At 41.3% G+C, this 23,465-nt stretch overlaps 2 protein-coding genes across 7 annotated transcripts in view; one reads left to right on the top strand and one right to left on the bottom strand.

The window, feature by feature from the left end:
• The window catches only part of NXPE3 (neurexophilin and PC-esterase domain family member 3), a 53,755-nt gene extending 45,120 nt beyond the window's left edge, over positions 1-8,635 (bottom strand). For 2 of the 5 annotated variants that reach the window (XM_061194135.1, XM_061194139.1), the window contains exons 1-4: positions 8,542-8,635; positions 7,667-7,798; positions 7,015-7,050; positions 1,086-1,374 (exon numbers count right to left, since the gene is read on the bottom strand). In XM_061194135.1, the coding sequence (XP_061050118.1) occupies positions 1,086-1,178 (93 nt within the window). In that variant the 5' untranslated portion in view covers positions 1,179-1,374; positions 7,015-7,050; positions 7,667-7,798; positions 8,542-8,635. Of the gene's footprint in view, positions 1-1,085; positions 1,375-4,348; positions 4,461-7,014; positions 7,051-7,666; positions 7,799-8,541 lie in introns of all 5 variants that reach the window. The other 3 variants (XM_061194136.1, XM_061194138.1, XM_061194137.1) reach the window with 3 other exon arrangements.
• The window catches only part of RPL24 (ribosomal protein L24), a 102,042-nt gene that overhangs the window by 29,108 nt on the left and 49,469 nt on the right, over positions 1-23,465 (top strand). The gene's annotated exons all lie outside the window — the stretch shown is intronic.

Genomic DNA, 23,465 nt, shown 5'->3' with positions numbered 1-23,465 from the left:
CCGGGATGTTTGAGAGACACAAACATTCAGTCTACACCAAAATCCAAAAAGCAAAGAAATACCGTAATTAAGTTGGACCTATAACCTGAGAAGTACCACAAGCCAACAAAATTAAAAGGACAGCATCAGTTTAGATAAAAAATACTCCATAAATTTTGGTGATCTGTGAGTTCATGAAGGGAATGGAAGAGAGGGGGAGAGGAGACTACTACTAAGTACCTTCTCAGCGCCAGGCACTTGTGAGGGTTCAATAAGACATGGTCCCTGTCCTGAGCACCACACCCAGTCTTTAAAACAGACTCACTGGACTCTCCTGGTGGCGCAGTGGTTAAGAATTCGCCTGCCAGTGCAGGGGACACAGGTTCGAGCCCTGGTCTGGGAAGATCCCGCATGCCACAGGGCAACTAAGCCCGTGCGCCACAACTATTAAGCCTGCGCTCTAGAGCCTGCGAGCCACAACTACTGAGCCCACGCACCACAACTACTGAAGCCCGCACGCCTAGAGCCCATGCTCCACAACAAGAGAGGCCATTGCAACGAGAAGCCCGCGTACCACAAGGAAGAGTAGCCCCTGCTCGCCGTAACTGGAGAAAGCCTGCACGCAGCAACAAAGACCCAAAGCAGCCAAAAATAAATAAATTAATTTAAAAAAAAAAACAGACATCATCATCTCCCTCCCCTGAAATACTCCTTCAGCTTTCTGCCAGGAGTCAGCTAAAAGGTCCCCTCCTTGAAAAGACTTTCTTTCATCACTCTAAAGCCACTCTAGAGAACCCACTTTCTTTTCTCTGCAGTACTTCTCACAATTTCTAATTATCATTTATTATTATACTCTATGATTACTTATTACTCTTATTTTCTCCCATGCACATTTAGAATACGAGCTCCATAGTGAAGAAACCACTGAACCTTTGGTGACTAGCACAGTATATAACCATTGAAGGCACTCAAACACTTACTGAATGAATGAAAACAGAAACTGTGACTGAGATAAGTTTCCTGATGATCAACATTTTCCAGGCTAGTTAGCCCCAAATCCCTCGACTTGGTTCCCTTAGTTATGAAGCAGCATGCTGAGTACTCACCTCTACCTGAGTGACATTGATGACCAGCGCTACCACCATCAATACTGCAAGCAGACAGCAGAAAAAACGTAGTTTGAAGAAACTTATCCACATTGTCTGGCTGTGTCTTGATCACCCATGGCCGACACCATGCTCTCTTCACTCCTTAAAACTCCATGTCTTTGTTTTTCTGAGCTGCAGGTGAGCTTTCAGTTTGACTTGCTTCCTTTCTGCTAGTTTCCTTACAAGTTCTTTGTATAAAAGAGCAGCTGGGGTTGATTTAAGAAGCACATTTTTCTCCAAAGGACTCCTTCGAAGAGGGGAGATGAGAAAACAGATTACCAATTACAACAGCTTAGAGTGGAGTAAAAGGAAAGACACCATATTTCCTCTTCCTTAACCTTACTGAAGACCCAAAGTCATAAGAGAAAGCAAAGAAACAGAGCATGGTAACACCTATTCCATATCTGGACAATTTACTTAAACCCAGCTCCAGGCTTCTGTGTAAACACAGAGATATTTGTCCTACTACCTATTTAGGTTTTAACTTTTAAGAGAGCAAAGAAGAATATCTTCAAACCCTTAGAAATTACAAAATTCAAGTGTTAATTTTCTAAAGAGGTCTAAGTAAATAAAACCACTTCCCTTCCCTTACAGTTTAAGTTTTATTACATTACTAGAGTAATTATATTTAAAGAGCAGTAAGAAGAAAACCTGTGATTTTATGAGAAGATCTGGGATTAGGTGCAAACCATTCTGATAACCTCTGGAAAACAGGGATGCCATCCCTCTGTATGGCAGGAAACAGGACACACCCTTTGGGTTTCTGGCTCCCTCACCACACATGTGGTTCTGATGCTCCCTCAGCTGAGTAACAAGGCACAGGAGCAAAGACACCCGCCCTGAAGATGTAGAAGAGGAAAGCTAAGCTTCAGGAGTAACAGCTCCCCCAAACCCTTCATCACACCTGCTAGAGGCAGAGGACTTGAGAGTATGTGGCTCCTGTTCTTCCACGTAATTATTTTAAAATGCTCTCCCTAGCTGCTTTTTTTTTTTTTTTTTTTTTTTTTATTTATTTATTTATGGCTGAATTGGGTCTTCTTTTCTGTGCGAGGGCTTTCTCTAGCTGCGGCAAGAGGGGGCCACTCTTCATCGCGGTGCGCGGGCCTCTCACTGTCGTGGCCTCTCTTGTTGAGGAGCACAGGCTCCAGACGCCCAGGCTCAGTAATTGTGGCTCACGGGCCCAGTTGCTCCACGGCATGTGGAATCTTCCCAGACCAGGGCTCGAACCCGTGTCCCCTGCATTGGCAGGCAGACTCTCAACCACTGCACCACCAGGGAAGTCCCCCAGCTGCTTTTACGATATAGGTAAGCAGTGAAAATGTTAGTGTTTAGTTCCCAGTGAGGCTTTCCATGGAAGGCAGGATAGAGAGGTAAAGGTGAAAAGGGTGCATAACCACAGTGCAGAGGACCTCAGACTCCCTCAGCTGCACCAATACTCCTACAGTTTTGTGTTGGACCTGGCAAGCCCCCTCTTCCCTCACTCCTCCGCTCTTCTGGTCTAATCCGTTCCCATACCACAAGTCCATACCACAAGGACATAAAACAACACTTCCTCACCCCAGCTTCATAAAGGAGACAAGGTTAAGCTATTCCAGTATGCTTTCCATCCTCAGAATTCCCACAGCACTTACGTTTTTCACTTCTCAGCTGATCTCTGTATTTCTATGTATTTCTCGTCTCCCCAACTACTCTATACCAATTAAGACTATATTTTTTTTTAAAAAAACAAAACTATATATCAGAGAAAAGCAACTTAAGGATAACAATGTATCATACTTTTTGATTCCTTCCCAGTACTTAGCTCTTTACATGATATATGTTGATTCAACAATCCACACGATAAATAATTATGGAGGCCTACTCTGTACCACACACTGTACTAAGTGCCAGAAATTCCCCTGGCAAAGCTTACACTCATGTAAGGCAAGAGGTATTTCTCTCCTAAATTAAAGAGGAATAAATCCCCCACTCCTGGCCACTTCCACAGGGATGCCAAGTACTGTGAAAGACTGCACTTAACCATTTCATAGCCCCCCAACATCACCCCTCTCCAACACCCAGCTACCTACCCACCCTGAAGTGCCTGTAAATTCTAGGAAGGAAATGGCTGTGAAATAAAGGAAATAACTCTGTCTCCAGGGCCCCAACTGCTCCTCTGCAGAAACCCTTCTCAAGGAGCTGGCCACAAGAATCATAGTTTTCCACATGAAAGAATGCTCAACATCATTAATCATTAGAGAAATGCAAATCAAAACTACAATGAGATATCATCTCACACCGGTCAGAATGGCCATCATCAAAAAATCTAGAAACAATAAATGCTGGAGAGGGTGTGGAGAAAAGGGAACACTCTTCCACTGTTGGTGGGAATGTAAATTGATACAGCCACTATGGAGAACAGTATGGAGGTTCCTTAAAAAACTAAAAATTGAACTACCATACGACCCAGCAATCCCACTACTGGGCCTATACCCTGAGAAAACCATAATTCAAAAAGAGTCACGTACCACAATGTTCACTGCAGCTCTATTTACAATAGCCAGGACATGGAAGCAACCTAAGTGTCCATCAACAGATGAATGGATAAAGAAGATGTGGCACATATATACAATGGACTATTACTCAGCCATAAAAAGAAACGAAATTGAGCTATTTGTACTGAGGTGGATGGACCTAGAGTGTGTCATACAGAGTGAAGTAAGTCAGAAAGAGAAAAACAAATACCGTATGCTAACACATATATGGAATCTAAGAGAAAAAAAAAAGGTCATGAAGAACCTAGGGGTAAGACTGGAATAAAGACACAGACCTACTAGAGAATGGACTTGAGGACACAGGGAGGGGGAAGGGTAAGCTGGGACAAAGTGAGAGAGTGGCATGGACATATATACACTACCAAATGTAAAATAGATAGCTAGTGGGAAGCAGCCGCATAGCCCAGGGAGATCAGCTCGGTGCTTTGTGACCACCTAGAGGGGTGGGATAGGGAGGGTGGGAGGGAGGGAGACGCAAGAGGGAAGAGATATGGGAACATATGTATATGTATAACTGATTCACTTTGTTATAAAGCAGAAACTAACACACAATTGTAAAGCAATTATACTCCAATAAAGATGTTAAAAAAAAAAAAATCATAGTTTTCCCTGATGGCCAGAGAGGGAAGACCAAAGATAATACTCCACAGGAATTCAGCTGCACCACGGTAGCCGTGGTCTACGTACTGTGGAAAGGCCAGCAGCTCAGAGGACGTCAGTGTGGTTCAGAGCTGCTCAGCAGCAGCACAGCAATGGTCAGTGGCGCAGAAGGATGGCACAAGGGCAGCAGACTTCAGAGCTAAAGGAACAAAAGGCCTTATAGGCAGCAATGCAAACATGCAAGAAGCCCCTCACAGCCAGGGACTTCTTATAAAAATCATTATGGAAGGTCATACCAGGAAAAGATCTGACTTCCTGCTACAAGTAGGTGGAACACTGAGATTGAGAGATCCATCTGTACACCTAAGTAGATACAGCCTGAGGTGTACTAGACAGACCTCTCTTTGAAAAGACACATACTAAAATGTTGATAGTTGTCACCTCTGGGTGGTTTTTGTTTTTCTCCTTCATCTTCACCAGGAAATAAAAATCACAAATATAAAGAAAAAAGCTGGTTTCTAAAAGTAATAATTAAAGATGAGCTATAGGAGAAACAAGGCATTAAATCAGATATGAGAAAACAAATTTAAAATGAAAGATTCCAAAGTGAAAAAAGAAATCTGTAACAGATTTCTGGGTTTTTCCTACAAATGTAAAACCTAGGCATTACAGCAAGAAATCTATTTGCAAAGAGAGCAGGAAAATATCATTTGGTATCTCAAATTGCCTTAGAATTGAGTAAGAACAATAGTGCTAGATAGGAATGACTCTAAAAAAAGTTTCCTAGATCAACCAAAAAATAAAAATATATAATTGAATTTAATTTACCTTTTTTTTTTTTTTTTTTTGGAAATTTCCAGTTCCCAAGAAGAGATACTTATTAGAACTAAGAAATTAGGGTTTACATCTAACTTTCCTTCCAGTGTAAAATCTGAACTCAAGCAATCGTGAGAGCCCTTATTCTTTTCTTGACACATTCGAAGCACATGTTGATGTTTTTCATTTCTATACCATTCTTCCTGCTGCAACAGAGATAAGCACATGAAATACAGGTTAAAGATACTGAAAATGAAGCAAAGGAAAATATATTTGAAATCAAGAATACAATTTTATAGCAAAGAGATGTACATAGATTTCAGTACAAAGTAGTGGGCGGAATAAGGATAGGAACATTCCCTTTCCTAGTAATAAAAAAAAAAAAAAAAACCCAACAATAAGTGGCTATTTATATTCATGAACTTACACAGGGCAAATCATTCTCAGATCTGAGCTAAAGGTCAAAACCTTATAAATAGCAACATAACTGGAAAAAATATAAACCACAGATAAAAGCTCCATGTTATTTTTCTTTTTTTTTTTAATTTTGATTGGAGTATAGTTGATTTACAATGCTGTGCTGATTTCAGGGGTACAGCAAAGTGAATCAATTATACATATACATATATCCACTCCTTTTAGATTCTTTTCCCATATAGGCCATTACAGAGTATTGAGTAGAGTTCCCTGTGCTATACAGTAGGTCCTTATTTTCTTAAAGACTAGAATAATCATGTAGTTCAATGATCCATCCTACCACTAGAGAAAACAAGAAGTATCTGGACACATCTAAAAGTTGTGATCACTCCATGAGGAATCTCAACTTGAGCAGTCTTGTTTTCAAATCTTTCTGAAATGTTAGTACACCACTTACTCATGCTTCATATTTATGTTCAAATGACAAGCAAAAAGTAAAATCCATGGTCTGCTGGGTCTGTTTTGCCTAATTTTGATTAAGACTATTTACCAGCCAATCTAAATTATTTATGGCCTGTGGCAACAACCCTATACTGCCATTAGGTACCTGACCTCCTACCCCCATCTCACAAGAGAATTACAAAGTGATTGCTTATATCACTTGGAATTACAATTGTCAGTAACACAAATGAAATACTTGAGTTCAGTACTAAAAAGAAAATTAGGGGCTTCCCTGGTGGCGCAGCGGTTAAGAATCCGCCTGCCAACGCAGGGGACACGGGTTCGAGCCCTGGTCCGGGAAGATCCCACTTGCCGCGGAGCAATTAAGCCCGTGCACCACAACTACTGAGCCTGCGCTCTAGAGCCCGCGTGCTAAACTACTGAAGCCCGCACGCCTAAAGCCCGTGCTGCCCTCGCTCGCCACAACTGGAGAAAGCTCACATGCAGCAACACAGACCCAACGCAGCCAAAAATAAATAAATAAATAAAAACTTTCTAAAAATTAGGCAGCAACCCCCCCCCGGGGGGGGCCAACGTTCTTAGACAACCACTACACAAAAACAATACATTATTGAACAACCACACACCCAGTTTCTGGAACAGTCCCCATCCTAAATACTCTGACCTGCCAGCCACATAGATGTACTTGTCAGAGCAAGTATCTGGAATTTTAATTCAGAATACAAGGACCCCACACATAAAAGACAAAAGCACAGATTTGCATGGAATATATCCAGACTTAAATGTTCGTATCTCGAACTTTCCAAAGATCAGCTGTATTTCATAGGGTGCTGAGTAAAACCTTGAAACTTAACAGTGCAATGTCTAGAGAAAGAACTGGAGACTCATCCAAGACCATGATGATGATGGGTCAACCAAATAAGATCAATCCTTGGATAAAAATGAAGCAGGGACAGAAGTCTACACAGGGACAGAAGTCTACAGGACTTGTTTCCCCAGATTCCATTCCATTTCTCTTTCACGTACCCCCATCGCACATGCCCAAAATGCTGACTCACCTAGGTCTTCTCTTCTTTCAAAGCAGCACCCCAATGCTTTCATAATACCCGGGGGTGGGGCGGCGGGTGGAGGCGGGGGCAGTAGGGTAGAGAAGTAAACAAATCAGTTAAATAAGTCACAAAGCAATAAGTGCTATAAGAAAAAAATAGGACATGTTGATAGGCGGTGGTCTTTAACTTTGCATGCCCATTAATATCATCCCAGAAGCTTATAAAGATACCAATGCCTGCATTCCACTCAACCGACTGGATCAGAATCCATAGGAGTAGGGCCCAAGAAACAGCTTTTTATTTAAGGTCTGCAGATAATTATAATACACAGCCAGGTAGGAGAACCAATGGTATAGAGTGGCCAGAGGGTCTTATTTGTACAAATTGGTCAGGGATGGCCTTTCAGAAATGATGCTTGAATTGTAACTTACATTGTCCCTCCAGGACAATCCGATTCTGGGTCAATGGGGATAGTCAACCCTACTTCAGGGATCTATCCCTTCGTTTCCTTTCTCAGTAACAAATAACTGCACTGTATCAGGCCCAGAGAGATTGTGAGGATGAAAGACACAGAAGATATTAAACACAGTCAAAGGAAAGCGGAGCCCAAACACTATGGAGGAACAGTGTGCTGTTCTACTGCTTAGACTGAAACAGTTACCAGGGTCTGGGAGTGCCGCCAGCTTCAAGGGCACGCTGATGTTCCAAATGATAATTAACCACAGTGAGAAGGGGAGAGATCCATCAAAGCAGCGTGATCCTTTATTCTTTAGAAAATGTGGCAACAATCCTCCTTTAGAGTAAATAATGAAAGCAAGGAAAATTTTACAGACAATTACAAATTTTGTATAAATCCTGTGAATCCCTCTTACCACCACACTAGTGGTCTTTGATCAAGTGGAGATGAGCGACAGGCCAGGCAAGTCTCCACATCACATCCTGTAGAGTCACACTTTACCCAAGCGACCTCAATCTGATGTCCCAAAACGACAGCTCAGTAAAACCAGAATAGTCCAACGCATGAGAGGACCGCCAGCCAAGAGGTGGCTGGGTCTCGGAGCAGCGATGAGACTGGAGATGCGGGCAGAGGAGGGAGGCGTCTCCAAGTGCCCCGCACTCGCTTAGAAAAGGTGTTAGGGGAAGGGGTCTTTAGCGGCCCGGAAGTCTGGGCTCCGCCGCGCTGCGGCTGCTCCTGCGGGTGTTGCAGCAAGTCGAGAAAGCTGAGGATGGAGATGCTCGCGCCCAGCCCCGCCCAGGGACCGGCTGCAGCTCAGGCTACTCCGGACCAAGGCTACGGCAGCCGGGGGCTTTAACTCTGCCCCGACTTGGGCCGGAGCCTCCCGTTCCAGGTTCAGATGCCCCAGCCATGACCCCCGGGGCTGCAGCTCCTCGGCACCGGGCCGGGAGCTCGGGAGCCAAAGCGCGGAGGAAGGGGTTTAGCAGCCGAGAGGCGCCCGGGAGGAGCCAGGCAATGGTTCGCTCGGGCGACAGAGGCCCTGCCCGCCCCTGGAGCACAAGCCGCAGGCTGGCACTCACCTCCGCTCTGGCCTCCCGACGTGCGCTCTCCGGCGGCCGGGGACCCGAACGCCCTGATCCGTCGCAGCTGCACCAGGCCGCCTGGCCCCGGCTTCCTGGACCAGCTGTGTCGCCTCACCCCCGACCCCCGGCTGCGATTGGTTGAGCTCTGGGAGGGGCGGACCGAGGGCGCTGACTGACAGCCGCGGGCTTGGAGCTCAAGCGTCCCCCAGAGCAAGCACGCAGAGTTGGCGCCTGTTGAGCTCCGCACCACCAGGCTCACGGCGAGGGTGTCCTGCTGCTGTTGCCCTGTGGTCTGAGCTCTGGCCCCTATCAGGACCCCGGCTCCTGTCGCCTTCAGACATCAGGATTTCCCCAGGGAGCATCCATTTCGAAGCTTTTGTCTTCTCAGCCTAAGTGACCAAACCCCAGATGCCCCTACTTGGGCCGTGTTTCCGCTCAGTGGCGCAATGTTTTGTTGAAATAAGATTTGCCAAGCTGGGGCTTCCCTGGTGGCGCAGTGGTTAAGAATCCACCTGCCAATGCAGGGGACAAGGGTTCCAGCCCTGGTCCGGGAAGATCCCACATGCCGCGGAGCAACTAAGCCCGTGCACCACAACTACTGAGCCTGCACTCTAGAGCCTGTGAGCCACAACTACTGAGCCTGCGTGCTGCAACTACTGAAGCCTGCGTGCCTAGAGCCCATGCTCCACAACAAAGAGAAGCCACTGCAATGAGAAGCCTGCACACCGCAATGAAGACCCCAGGCAGCCAAAATTAATTAATTAATTAATTTTTTTTAAAAAAAGATTTGCCAAACTCCAGCAGAGAGCCATTGGGTCCTTGAATCTTTCCTTGCTTGAAATTAGTGGACGTATTCTGTTACCCCTTAAAACAACCCTTTTGCTTTTACTCGCCCTGTACATGACATAGGTCTTCCAGCAAAAAGGCCTGAATACTCCCCCCACACACACCCGAATTCTAGGTAATCCTATTTTGGACTTTCTTCTAAGCAGTAAAACATCTGTAGCAACTATGTGAAATTCAGGAACTGAGAGGAGTCCTTCGAAGACAGAAGCACTTGCTCAGGAAACCGGAAGAGATGGCAGGGGTGCTCCGTGTTCCTCAGGGCTGGGAACACAGTGGGGTTAACCCCAGTTTATCCCAGCAAAACGCAGCCTCTAAAAGTAGACTGGCCCACCCATGCGCTCTAGGGCCCTCCCTTGCCAACTACTGAGCAGGTGTGCTGCATCTACTGAAGCCCTGGCCCTAGCGCCCATGGTCCACAACAAGAGAAGGCACCACAGCAAGAAACCCGACACCGCAACGAAGTGTAGCCCCCGCTCGCGGCAACAAGAGAAAGCCTGCGCACAGCAACGAAGACCCAACACAGCCAAAAAGACAAACAAACAAACAACAAGAAAAAACAAAAGTAGACTGCCCAAGACTATTGTTCCAAGGTCAAAATATTTGACATTTACTGACCACAATGGACTCTATGTGCTCATTCAGAAGTTTTCATGGCAGACCTGCATGCATGGGTCACCCGTATGACTGGAATAAAAGGAGGTTCTGCATGGGGCAGTCTCTTCTGGAGTAATCATTTCATTCTTCTTTCTCGAGGATCAGCCTTTTGTACTCATAAAAGGTGGTTTCCATTGCCTCTGTGCCTAATGATCAACAGCCCCATATAATAGACTTCTGCTCTAAGTCCCATCTTCCAGTAGGTGGGCTCCCTGCCACCTGTCTTTCACAGTTTGGCTGTCTGGCAAGTGGCTAATACTTAAATAGGACATGCTGACTCCTAGTCATGATTTTGGACCATTGGTGAGCCTTATTAACCCCCATTCACACAGGCACTCAGAACCCTAAGGCATTTTAGTGATCTTATATTTTACAGTTATTACAGACACAAACAAGAGTGGCAGGGACCAGAGATGCCTGTCCATCACTACTAGATTCTTAAAAGATCTCTGACTGCAAAGTCACCACACTCCCAGTGGAGAGTACTACTGTACAAAAAAAAACATGCACTTTGGATCCTAGCCTGACTCAGTCTAATTCACAGCTTTGTCTCTTATTAGCAGTGCCATCCCAAACAAAGTACTTAACTTCTCTGAGTTCATTTCCTCAACTGTAAATTAGGGGCAACACTAACCTGCACTTAGGAATAAGTGAGAAGACAAACGAAAAGTACCAAAAGAGTGTCCCAAATCTCTTCCTCTTGAATTCCCTATCTCAGGTTATGACATAGCATAAGGAATTTCTAAATGTTGCATTTATGATAACCTAACTTTGAGCTGGGGAAAAAAAATGAGAACATAGGTTTGTATATTTTGATATGAAACCAAAGGAACTGGTCATTTCTGACCTGTCTGCAGAAATGGTTTAGATGCTAATGTTACTAAACTTTATTTCTCTAAGTAAAACAAAGAACGGATCCTAAGTTTAGGTAAACAAAAGCAAATTAAGCTTGTTTATGATGCAGCTAACTTGAGGGGTATTCACCAGCAAGTCTGGCTCCATCTCTGATGGCAGAAGCTTGCTGCATAAGCACTCCTGAGTCCACGTCAGCTCCTGATTCAGTTCCTTTGCTTCCTCCTTTTGAACAAGTGACTGAAATTTGGGCCACAAGAACCATCAAGCCATTGTTCAAAATAAGTGACTGCTGTCACATTGGATACCAACCACCCTATTGCAAAACACCACGGACAATGAGAGGATGCTGCCAAGGGTGGAGACTAGAAGAGGTATTTGGTGCCTGTATTAGTCTGCTCAGGGTGCCATAATAAAATACCATGGGCTGAGTGGCTTAAACAACAGAAATTTATTTTCTCACAGTTCTGGAGGCTGGAAGCCCCAGTTCAAGATGCCAGCTGATTCAGTTCCTGGTGAGAGTTCCCTTCCTGGCTTGTAGATAAACACCTTCTCAATGTGTCCTCATATGGCAGAGAGAATGAGAACTCTCTGGTGTCTCCGCCTCCTCTTATAAAGACACCATTCTCATCAGGTTAGGGCCACAGCCTTATGACCTCATTTAACCTTAATTGCCTCTTGTTGGGAAAGGCAGCCTTTCAGGCATGAGGCTTTGGCTTGGAATACTTCCTGACCAAGAGAGAAAAGCTCGTGGCTTGTGCTGAGCTTGTTGCCTCGTTTGGGAATATTTTTCCCTGTTTCAGAGTTAATGCGTATTCCTTTGCTCCACTCTCCCCAGAGGGTTCCTTCACCCCTTCCACCATGTGATGACACAGTGAGAAAATGGCCCTCTATGAAACAGGAAGCTGGCCCTCACCAGACACTGGATGCCTTGTTCTTGGATTTCCAGCCTTCAGAACTGTGAAAAATAAATTTCTGTTGTTTATAAGCCATCCAGTCTATGGTATTCTGTTATAGCAGCCCAAACAGACTAAGACACTTACAGTATACAGTCAAAACAATTTTCCAAAGTTACTTAGGTCATCTCCCTTTTTCCTATCCCCTTCAGTGAGTTTATGTCATACATCTGTAAAACATATTCATTGGTCATAGTCCTCATTCCTTCTTGAGATCCTCTGATATCCTAGTTAAGATCTGGGGGGTAAAATTTGCATATAGTAAAACTTCAGTCTTTGTGTACTGTTGCATAGGTTTTGACAAATATCTAGAATCATGTATCCACAGCCACAGTACTGTATAGAATAGTTTCATCACCTAAAAATTCCCACGAGCAGCCTCACCTGCCCTCAACTCTCAGCTACCACTAATCCTGTTTTCTCTCCCTATAGTGTGGCCTTTTTCCAGAATGTCATATAAATGGAATCATGCAATATGTACTCCCAATATTTTGATTAGCAAAAAGTTTGGAAACCATTACTCTTGCTGATTCAGATACATCTAAAACAATTATCAATATCCACCTAATCACCAAATTGGGAGTCAGCTTCAACTTACAGCATTTTTAAAGGACTCTTCTCTCAGCTCTGTATGTTAAATTATCTAAATTTGGAAGAATCTTTTTTCTTTTTTGGCCGCACCATGTGGCATGCGGGATCTTGGTTCCCCCACCAGAGATCGAACCTGTGCCCACTGCAGTGGAAGTGTGGAGTCTTAACCGCTGGACCACCAGGGAAGTCCCTGGAAGAATCTTTTTTGAGGTGCAAAAAGATTTTCTTTTCCTTCAAAGACGAAAGAGAAAGTACACAGAAAGCCGTGTTATTCTGCTGACTTGTTTTCAATCCCCTCTGTTTTCTTTTTTTTCTTTGGCTGTGTTGGGTCTTCGTTGCTGCATGTGGGCTTTCTCTAGTTGTGGTGAGCAGGGGCTACTCTTTGTTGCAGTGCATGGGCTTCTCATTGTGGTGGCTTCTCATTGCGGTGGCTTCTCTTGTTGTGGAGCACAGGCTCTAGACACGCGGGCTTCAGCAGTTGCAGCGTGTGGGCTCAGTAGTTGCAGCGCACGGGCTCTAGGGCTCATGGGCTTCAGTAGTTGTGGTGCACAGGCTCAGTAGTCGTGGCGCACGGGCTTAGTTGCTCCGTGACATGTGGGATCTATGTAGGCTGCGGTCCTTTGACCCCCGAGGCCCTCCTGGTTCACTCACTCCTAGGCTCCTAACTTTTACCATGGGCCCTTGTTAACTGGACCTGTTCCCCCTGGTCACCAGTCTCCCCTCAGATATCCACAGGATATCATGCAGCTGCATCCATAGATAAGAGACCTTGCACCCTGCCTGTTGGGTAGCCCAAGGGACCCACAGAGGTCAGCCTGAGGCTGCACAATCCCCTCCCCAAGGCAGTAGGATTCATTACTTCCACTTTGGCCAGATTAGGCTGCTCAGTCTTCTCTGATAAGCTGTGAATTTTCCCCACTGCGTCATCCAGTGGCTGTTGTGTCATCCTTCCCTGTGCTGCCAGAGCACACGGCCTGAGCCTCTCTTTGGGCCTTATCACAGGCTGCCCTGTGTTATTGTCCATGTTCCGACCTAGCCTAGGCCTCTGCTAGGCTGTGAACTCCTTGAGGGCCAAGTTTGTCTGACTCCTTTCTGCATCCTTTTTACCCTGAATCACAACGACTTATTTATAAATATATTTTTCTATTATATTCTGAATTCCCTGCAAGTAAGGACTGTGTCTGATTCCTCTCCTTGTCCACTGCACCTGGCACAGGGCCTGGCACAGAGTAGACAGCAGTAAAGTTATGCTGAATGAACAAAGGAGTCAAAGGCCCTTGGCCTTCTGGAGCTAATTGAGAGGCCAGGGCAAGTTTCCCCATGGGAGAAGCAAGTTGTGTCCCTCTGTGGCCTGCTGAATACTCCTAAATGAGTCTTCTCTGTGGGGGCCTGTATCCAGGCCAGTCACAGTACTTCCTGGGAATGAGCTGCTCTCTGGCTTGGGCTTGGTCCTGCCTGGATGTCCCAGGATCATAGCCCAAGTCTAAAGCCAAGCCTTGACCTGGGGTTCTCATTTCACTGGCATTTCCCCTCTGTCCCTGATTGGATTTTCTACAACTGTCCGCCTCCAGGGAGATGCTGGGGCTCAGCATGTTTGAGCGTGCCTTGGCTCTGTGCTACCACGTGCCAGAAATGCTCTCTGTACTGTAAGAACTACCATGACTCTTTGAAACAAGGAAGATGAATAAAGAGCTTTATTCTGATGGCAATAAATAAATAAATAAATAAATAAATAACCTGGTTTCAAGACTTAGTGTAAAGCTATAGTAATCAATATAGTGTAGTACTGATATAAACAAATAAATAATGGAACAGAATAGAATCTAGTTATATTTTAAAAACAAAAAAACTCATGGAAAAAGAGATCAGATTTGCAGTTACCAGAGGTGGGAGGTCAGGGGAGGGGGTGTTGGATAAAGATGGTCTAGTTATAAAATAAATAAGTACCAGGGATGTAATGTGAACACTGCTGTATGTTATGTACGAAAGTTGTTAAAGGAGTAAATCTTGAGTTCTCATCACAAGGAAAAATTTTTTTTCTTTAATTTTGTATCTATATGGATGGATGTTTACCAAACTTATTGTGACAATCATTTCACGATAAATGTAAGTCAAATTCTTATGCTGTATACCTTAAACTTATACAGTGTTATATGTCAATTGTATTTCAATAAAACTGGGGAAAAAATTTTTCCAGACAAACAAAAGGTGTGTGAGTTCATCCCACTAGACCTGTCTTACCAGAAATACTAAAGGGTGTTCTTCAAGCAGAAACAAAAGGATGCTGACATCGTAAAAACTTGAATGTGTAAAACTCACTGGTAATGCTATAGTCAAAATAAGATTCTCTAATATTTCAATGTTGTTGTGTAATTTACTTACAACTGTAGTTTAAAAGTTAAAAAGGAGGGGGCTTCCCTGGTGGCGCAGTGGTTAAGAATCTGCCTGCCAATGCAGAGGACACGGGTTTGAGCCCCTGGTCCGGGAAGATCCCACATGCCGCGGAGCAACTAAGCCCATGCGCCACAACTACTGAGCCTGCGCTCTAGAGCCTGTAAGCCGCAGCTGCTGAGCCCGTGTGCCGCAACTACTGAAGCCCGCGTGCCTAGAGCCCATGCTCCACAACAAGAGAAGCCACCACAATGAGAAGCCCGCGCACCGCAACGAAGAGTAGCCCCCGCTCTCCGCAACTAGAGAAAGGCCGCACACAGCAACAAAGACCCAATGTAGCCAAAAATAAATAAATAAAATAAATTAAAAAAAAAAAAGTTAAAAAGGAGGGCATTCCCTGGTGGTCCAGTGGTTAGGACTCGGCACATTCACTGCCATGGCCTGGGTTCAATCCCCGGTCAGGGAAATAAGATCCCACAAGTTGAGTGGTGCAGCCAAAAAAGAAAAAAAAGTTAAAAAGGAAATGTACTAAAAATGACCATAATGACAAAACAAAGACAATCCACTGAATGGGAGAAAATATTTGCAAATGATATGACCAATAAGGGATTAATATCCAACTCAACATCAAAAAACAAACAAACAAACCAATTAAAACATGGGCAGAAGAACTGAATAGACATTTTTCCAAAGAGGAGATGCAGATGGCCAACAGGCATATAAAAAGATGCTTAAGGTCACTAATCATCAGAGAAATGCAAATCAAAACCAAAATGAGATTATCACCTCTCACCTATCAGAATGGCTATCATCAAAAAGAACACAAACAACAAATGTTGGTGAGGATATGGAGAAAAGGGAACCCTCCTACACTGTTGATGAGAATGTAATTGGTGCAGCCACTGTGGAAAACAGTATGGAGGTTTCTCAAAAAACTAAAAATAGAACAACCATATGACCCAGCAATTCCACTCCTGGGTATATATCTGAAAAAAACAAAAACACTAATTTGAAAAGATACATGCACCCCAATGTTCATAGCAGCATTATTTACAATTGCAAAGATATGGAAGCAACCTAAGTGTCCATCAACAGATAAATGGATAAAGAAGAAGTCTATATTTACATACACACACACACACACACATATACATACACTGGAATACTTAGCCATAAAAAATGAAATTTTGCCATTTACAGCAACATGGATGGACTTGGAGGGCATTATGTTAAGTGAAATAAGTCAGACAAAGAAAGATATATACTGTATGATATCGCTTATATATGGAATCTAAAAAATACAACAAACTAGTGAATATAACAAAAAAGAAGCAGACTCACAGAGAACAAACTAGTGGCTCCCAGTGGGGAGAGGGAAGGTGGGAGGGGCAATATAGGGTTAGGGGATTAAGAGGTACAAACTATTAGGTATAAAATAAGCCACAGGATACTGTACAACATGGGGAATATAGCAAATATTTTATAATAACTATAAATGAAGTATAACCTTTAAAAATTGTGAATCAATATATTGTACACCTGCAACTTATATAATATTGTACATCAACTATATGTCAATAAAAAATTAAGTAAATTTTTAAAATAAATAAATGAAAAAGAATGCATTACTAAAAATGATAATGGTAACTTAATCCAGAAGAAAATTCAGAACATTTAAATTCTCATGGTTAGAGAAAATTAAAAATTAAAATTTAAACTTATATGCATATATTGTTACAGATAAGCATGATATGATGATCAACAAAATATTTTCAAACACAAAATATATTATTCAAGGATAAATATCTTTGGGAGTATAGTGGAATAGAAATATGAGTTAATAAAAAAAGGAACAATGGAAATTTTCTAATTCTTACTGAAGAGTATATTAATGTATTTTAAATGGATTATGGTAGTTATAAAATAATAGCATTTGATTTCTCATGAGACATTTAGAAAAATGTTGTAATAATTTCATTTTTAAATGTCAATTCTTACAATGTGTCAGAAATTAAATGCTTTGTAACAAAAAAAAAATACAAAAAACCGTAACTACCAAAATTTCTTATTGGATATACAATGTTAAAAGTGTATCATCAATAACCTAAATGTGAGGTTACCTAAAAGTATACTAAAAGTATAAAATTTCTATATGCTATCAAAATGGTTATCAGCTTACAACAGAATGTTAAAAATATAAGACACTTGGGCTTCCCTGGTGGCGCAGTGGTTGAGAGTCTGCCTGCTAGTGCAGGGGACGCGGGTTCGAGCCCTGGTCTGGGAAGATCCCACATGCCGCGGAGCGACTGGGCCCGTGAGCCACGGCTGCTGAGCCTGCGCATCTGGAGCCTGTGCCCCGCAATGGGAGGGGCCGCGATAGTGAGAGGCCCGTGCACCGCGATGAAGAGTGGCCCCCGCACCACGATGAAGAGTGACCCCCACTTGCCGCAACTGGAGAAATCCCTCGCACGAAACGAAGACCCAACGCAGCTAAAAATAAATAAATAAATAAATAGAGTAGCTATTAATTTAAAAAAAAAACAAAACAAAAAAAAAACCAAGATTATTGGGCTTCACCCTCAGAGTCTCTGACTCTGTAGGTCTGGGGTGGGGACAATACTTTAAAAAATATATATATATATATATATAAAAGACACTTTATGTAAGCTTCATAGTAATCACACACAAAAGAAAACCTGTAGTAAATACAAAAAAGATTACAATAAAGCAGTTAAAGCACACCACCACAAAAAAAGTCATCAAATCACAAAGGAAGATAGAAAGACGAAGCAAGGAAAAAAGAATCTACAGAACAGTTAGAAAACAATTAACAAAATGGCAATAATAAGTCCTCACCTATCAATAATTACCTTAAATGTAAATGGTTTAATTCTCTAGTCAAAAGACAGAGAATGGGGCTTCCCTGGCAGTCCAGTGGTTAAGACTCCATGCTTCCACTGCCAGGGACACAGGTTCAATCCCTGCTCGGGGAAGTTCCACAGGCCACAAGGTGCGGCCAAAAAAAAAAGACCAAGAATGGCTGAATGGATTAAAAAAACAAGATTAAATGACATACTGCCTACAAAAGACTCACTTTAGCTTTGAGGACACACACAGAGTGAAGGAATGGAAAAAGATATTTCAAGCAAATGGTAACCAAAAGAAAGCACAAGTAGCTATACTTAAGACAAAATAGACTTTAAGATAAAAATGGTCAAAAGAGACAAAGAAGGTCATTATATGATGATAAAGGGGTCAATCCATCACCAAGACATAACTATAATTAATACTTATGCATCCAACTTCATGGTACCTAAATATATAAAGCAAATACAAACAAAACTAAAAAGAGAAATAAAGAGTAGTACAATAATAGTTGGAAATTTTAATGCTCTACTCTGAACAATGGATAAATCATCCATGGAAAGAATCAATAAGGAAACAGCAGATTTGAACAACACTATAGACCAAATAGATCTAACAGACATAGAGAACATTCCATCTAACAGTGGCAGAACACACGTTCTTCTCAAGTGCACATGGAACATTTTCTAGGATAGATCATATGTTAGGTCACAAAACAAGTCTCAACAAATTAAATAAGAAAGAAATTATATCAAGTATTTTTTCCAACCACAGTGAAATGAAACTAGAAATCAAGCACAGGAGTAAAGCTGGAAAATTCACAAATATATAGAAATTAAAGAACACACTCCTGAAAAGGTATATTAAAAAATATCTTGAGACAAATGAAAATGAAAAGGCAAAATACCAAAACTTATTACAATTGATACCACACAAATACAAAGGATCATAGAGACTAAAATGAACAATTATACACCAACAAATTAGACAACCTAGAAGAAATGGAGAAATTCCTAAAAACATAAAATCTAGCAGGAGTGAATTAAGAAGACATCTGAGAAGACCAATAATGAGTAAGGAGATTGAATCAGTAATCAAAAACCTCCCAACAAAGAAAAGTCTAGGACCAGATGGTTTCACTGGTGAATTCTATCAAACATTTAAAGAATTAATTCCAATCCTTCTCAAACCCTTCCAAAAAGTTGAAGAAGAGAGGACACTCCTAAGCTCACTTTATGAAGCCAGCTTTGTGCTGATACCAAATCCAGATAAGAATACAAGAAAAGAAAACTACAGGCCAATATCCCTAATGAATATAGGTGAAAATTTCCTCCACAGAATACCAGCAAACTGAATTCAAAAGTACAATAAGAGGATCATACACCATACAAGGATGATCTTTCAACAAATACAAATATATATAATTTATATATAATATATATTTATTTATATATTATATAAATATTACATAAATATAATTATATATTACATAACATACAAATGTATATGTATGTATATATACCTGACATTATTATAATTATATATTATAAAATAATTATATGTATTATATAATGTATAATTACATGACATATGCAAATATATAACTTATATATAATATATAATTTAAAATACAAATATAAGAGACTTCTCTGGTGGTACAGAGGTTAAGACCCCACACTTCCACTGCAGGGGGCATGGGTTTGACCACTGGTCAGGGAACTAAGATCCTGCATGCTGCACAGCACGGCCAAAAAAAATAAAAATAGAATAAAATAAAATACAAATATGATACTTCACATTTATATATACAGTTGACCCTTAAACAACACGGGTTTAGACTGCATAGGTCCACTTATACACAGGATTTTTACAATAAATACATACTACAGTATTACGCAATCCTCAGTTAGTTGAACCCTCCGAGGTGGAACTGTGGATACAAAGGGCTGACTGTAAAGTTATACTAGGATTTTTGCCTTTGCAGGGGGGTTGGCACCTCTAACTCCTGTGTTGTTCAAGTGTCAACTGTATATAATAATTATATATGATATATATAATAATTACATATAAATATATACAAATATATATAATTTATATATAAAGATATAATTTAAACATATATAATATATAATTTAAAATATAAATGTGATACATCACATTAATAGAATGATAGACAAAAATCAGATGATCATTTATGCAGAAAAAGCATTTGACAAAATCAACATCTATTCATGACAAAAAACTCTCAACCAACTGAGTATAAATGGAACACACCTCAGGACTTCCCTGGTGGGGCAGTGGTTAAGAATCCACCTGCCAATGCAGGGGACTCGGGTTTGAGCCCTGGTCTGGGAAGATCCCACATGCCACGGAGCAACTAACCCCGTGCACCACAACTACTGAGCCTGTGCTCTAGAGCCTGTGAGCCACAACTACTGAGCCCACATGCTGCAATTACTGAAGGCCGCATGCCTAGAGCCCGTGCTCCGCAACAAGAGAAGCCACCATGATGAGAAGCCCACGCACTGCAACAAAGATTAGCCCGCGCTCGCCGCAACTAGAGAAGGCCCACGTGCAGCAAGGAAGACCCAATGCAGCCAAAAATTAAATAAATAAATAAATTTATTTTAAAAAAAGGAACATACCTCAACATAATAAATGCTACGTATGACAAGCCCACAGCCGACATCATACTCAATGGTGAAAAGCTCAAAGCTTTTCCTCTAACATCAGGAATAAGGGTGCCCACTCTCACTACTCCTATTCAACATAATACTGGAAGTCTTAGCCAATGCAATCATGCAAGAAAAAGGAAATAAAAAGTATCCAAATCAGGAAAAAGTAAAACTGTCTGTTTGCAGATGACATTATCTTACACAAAAAAACCCGCTAAAGATGCTACCAAAAAGCCATTAGAACTAATCAATGAATACAAGTGAAAAGTTGCAGGATACAAAATCAATATACAAAAATCAGCTGCATTTCTATACACTAATAACAAACTCTCTGAAAAAGAAAAAACAATCCCATCACAATAGCATCAAAAACAATAAAATGGTGTGTTAGTTTCTGCTGTAAAACAAAGTGAATCAGCTACACATATACGTACACTTTGGAATAAATTTAACCAAGGAGGTGAACTTCTTTACACTGGAAACTGTAAGGACTTCCCTGGTGGCACAGTGGTTAAGAATCTGCCTGCCAATGCAGGGGACACGGGTTCAAGCCCTGGTCCGGGAAGATCCCACATGCCGTGGAGCAATTAAGCCTGTGTGCCACAACTACTGAACCTGCACTCTAGAGCCTGCGAGCCACAACTACTAAGCCCACATGCCACAACTACTGAAGCCCACGCGCCTAGAGCCCATGCTCCACAACAAGAGAAGCCACCATAATGAGAAGCTCGCACACCGCAATTAAGAGTAGCTTCCACTCGCCGCAACTAGAGAAAGCCCATGCGCAGCAACAAAGACCCAATGCAGTCAAAAATAAACAAATTAAAAAATTAAAAAAAAAAAGAAACTGTAAGACATTGATGAAAGAACTTGAGGAAGACACAAATAATTGGAAAGATATCCTGTGTTCATAGATTAGAAGATTAATATTGTTAAACATCTAAATTACCCAGAGCCATCTACAAATTGCAATCCCTAACGAGATTCCAATGGCATCATTTTACAGAAGTAGGAAAAACAATCCTAAAAGTCATATGGAATGACAAAAGAACCCAAAAAGCCAAAACTGAGAAAAAAGAACAAAGTAGGAGGCATCACACTTCCTGATTACGAAGCGATAGTAATCAAAACAGTATGGCACTGACATAAAAACAGACACATAGACCATGGAACAGAATTGAGAGCCCAGAAATAAACCTTTGCATATACAGTCAACTAATATTTGACAAGAGCCAAGAATACTCAATAGGGAAAGGATAGTCTCTTCAATAAATGATGTTGGGAAAACTGGATATCCACATGCCAAAGAATGAAACCAGACCCCTATCTTACACCACTCACAAAAATTAACTCAAAATGAGACTTAAACATAAGACATGATACCATAAAACTCTTCAACAATTGCTAAGAGAATAGATCTTAGAAGTTCTCAACACATACACACACACACAAAATTGTAACTGTGAGGTAATGGATATGTTAACTTACCTTATTGTGATAAACATTGTACACCTTAAACTTACACAATGTTATATGTCAATTATTTCTCAATAAAGCTGGAAGAAAAATTTTAATAAAGTTGGAAAAACACTCAAAAACAAATCATAGCAAATACATACAATGGAATATGACTCAACAATAAAGAAGAATGAACTATCAGGTGAATCTCTAAATAATTATGGTGAGTAAAAGAAACCAAAGCAGAAGGAAGGGTTATGAAATGATTTATCTTTCAGGTGTGATAAACATGTTCATTTTCTTGACTGTTGTGATGGTGTTATGGGCATGTGTCAAATGTATCAAAGTGTCCACTTTAAATATATGCAGTTCATTTTATGTCAATTATATTTCAATAAAGAATTTTTTTTAATTTTAAGGTATATATATCATCTTTATTTCCTGCTCTAATCAATTTTTAATTAACCAACTGTATTATTGTGCTTAGTATGCCATAATAAAATTCCACTGATTGAGTGACTTAAACAACATAAATTTGTTTTCTCGTATTTCTGGAGGCTGAAGTCCAAGATCAAGGTGCCAGCAGGTTTGGTGTCTGATGAGACCTCTCTTCCTGGCTTGCAGATGGCTGCCTTCTTGCTGTGTCCTCCAATGTCCTTTCTTCTGCACATGATGCCCAGACAATCTCTTGTGTCTCTTCCTCTTCTTACAGGGATACCAGTCCTATTGGATTAGGGCCCCATCCTTATGACCTCATTTAACCTTAATTACCTCTTTAAAGTCCTTACCTCCAAATACAATCACTTTGGGGGTTAGGGCTTCAACATATGAATTTGGGGCGGGGGGATACAATTAAGTCCATAACACCAACCAACTACAGTCCTAACTGTGTCAAATGAGAAGGCTTCTGCTATATTTACTCCCTCCCTCCCTAACACTTTCAGCACCCACTGCTTCAACAGCAACTGGCAGTGTCACCTATGCTCTTTGAGGGATATCTGCTCTTCTCTCCCCAGAGAATTCCAGTAAGTATCCTGGAAATAATGAAATTTATACCAAACTAAATTAGCATTCCTTTCATAAGGTTAGGATTGTTTTACGGTAAATTCACTTATATAACAATACTCTGGACCTTCCTTAGAATTTGTATCTGCCAGAATTCCCTAGCGGTCCAGTGGTTAGGACTCCACTCTTCCACTGCAAGGGGCATGGGTTCAATCCCTGGTCAGGGAACTAAGATCCCGCATGCCACTCAGTATAGCCAAAAAAAAAAAAAAAAAAAAAGAATTTCTACCTGCAATATGTTCTGAATTTTATTTAATTACCCAATAATTACAAGCACAATGAATAACAACCATTACTACTAATCACTATAATAAACAGATGAATCACTCAAACAAATGTACAAACTTTTTTAGAATTAGAGACTCAAACACAAATTAGATAAGTATAATATAAATTAAGCCTTCATAAAACAATCCACAACCACTTTAAATCATCTACTATTTCTACAATAAAATTAAAGAGAAATCTAAAAATAGTGAAAAATCAAATTATTTTTAAACTCATACTGTCAATATTAAAATTATTACAAAACATTCAAAGAAATTTAATTAGAAAATGAACAAAGCCA

Source organism: Eubalaena glacialis, chromosome 6 (assembly GCF_028564815.1).
Source record: "Eubalaena glacialis isolate mEubGla1 chromosome 6, mEubGla1.1.hap2.+ XY, whole genome shotgun sequence".
Lineage (NCBI taxonomy): Eukaryota > Metazoa > Chordata > Mammalia > Artiodactyla > Balaenidae > Eubalaena > Eubalaena glacialis.
This window is presented reverse-complemented; position numbering and strand designations above follow the sequence as displayed.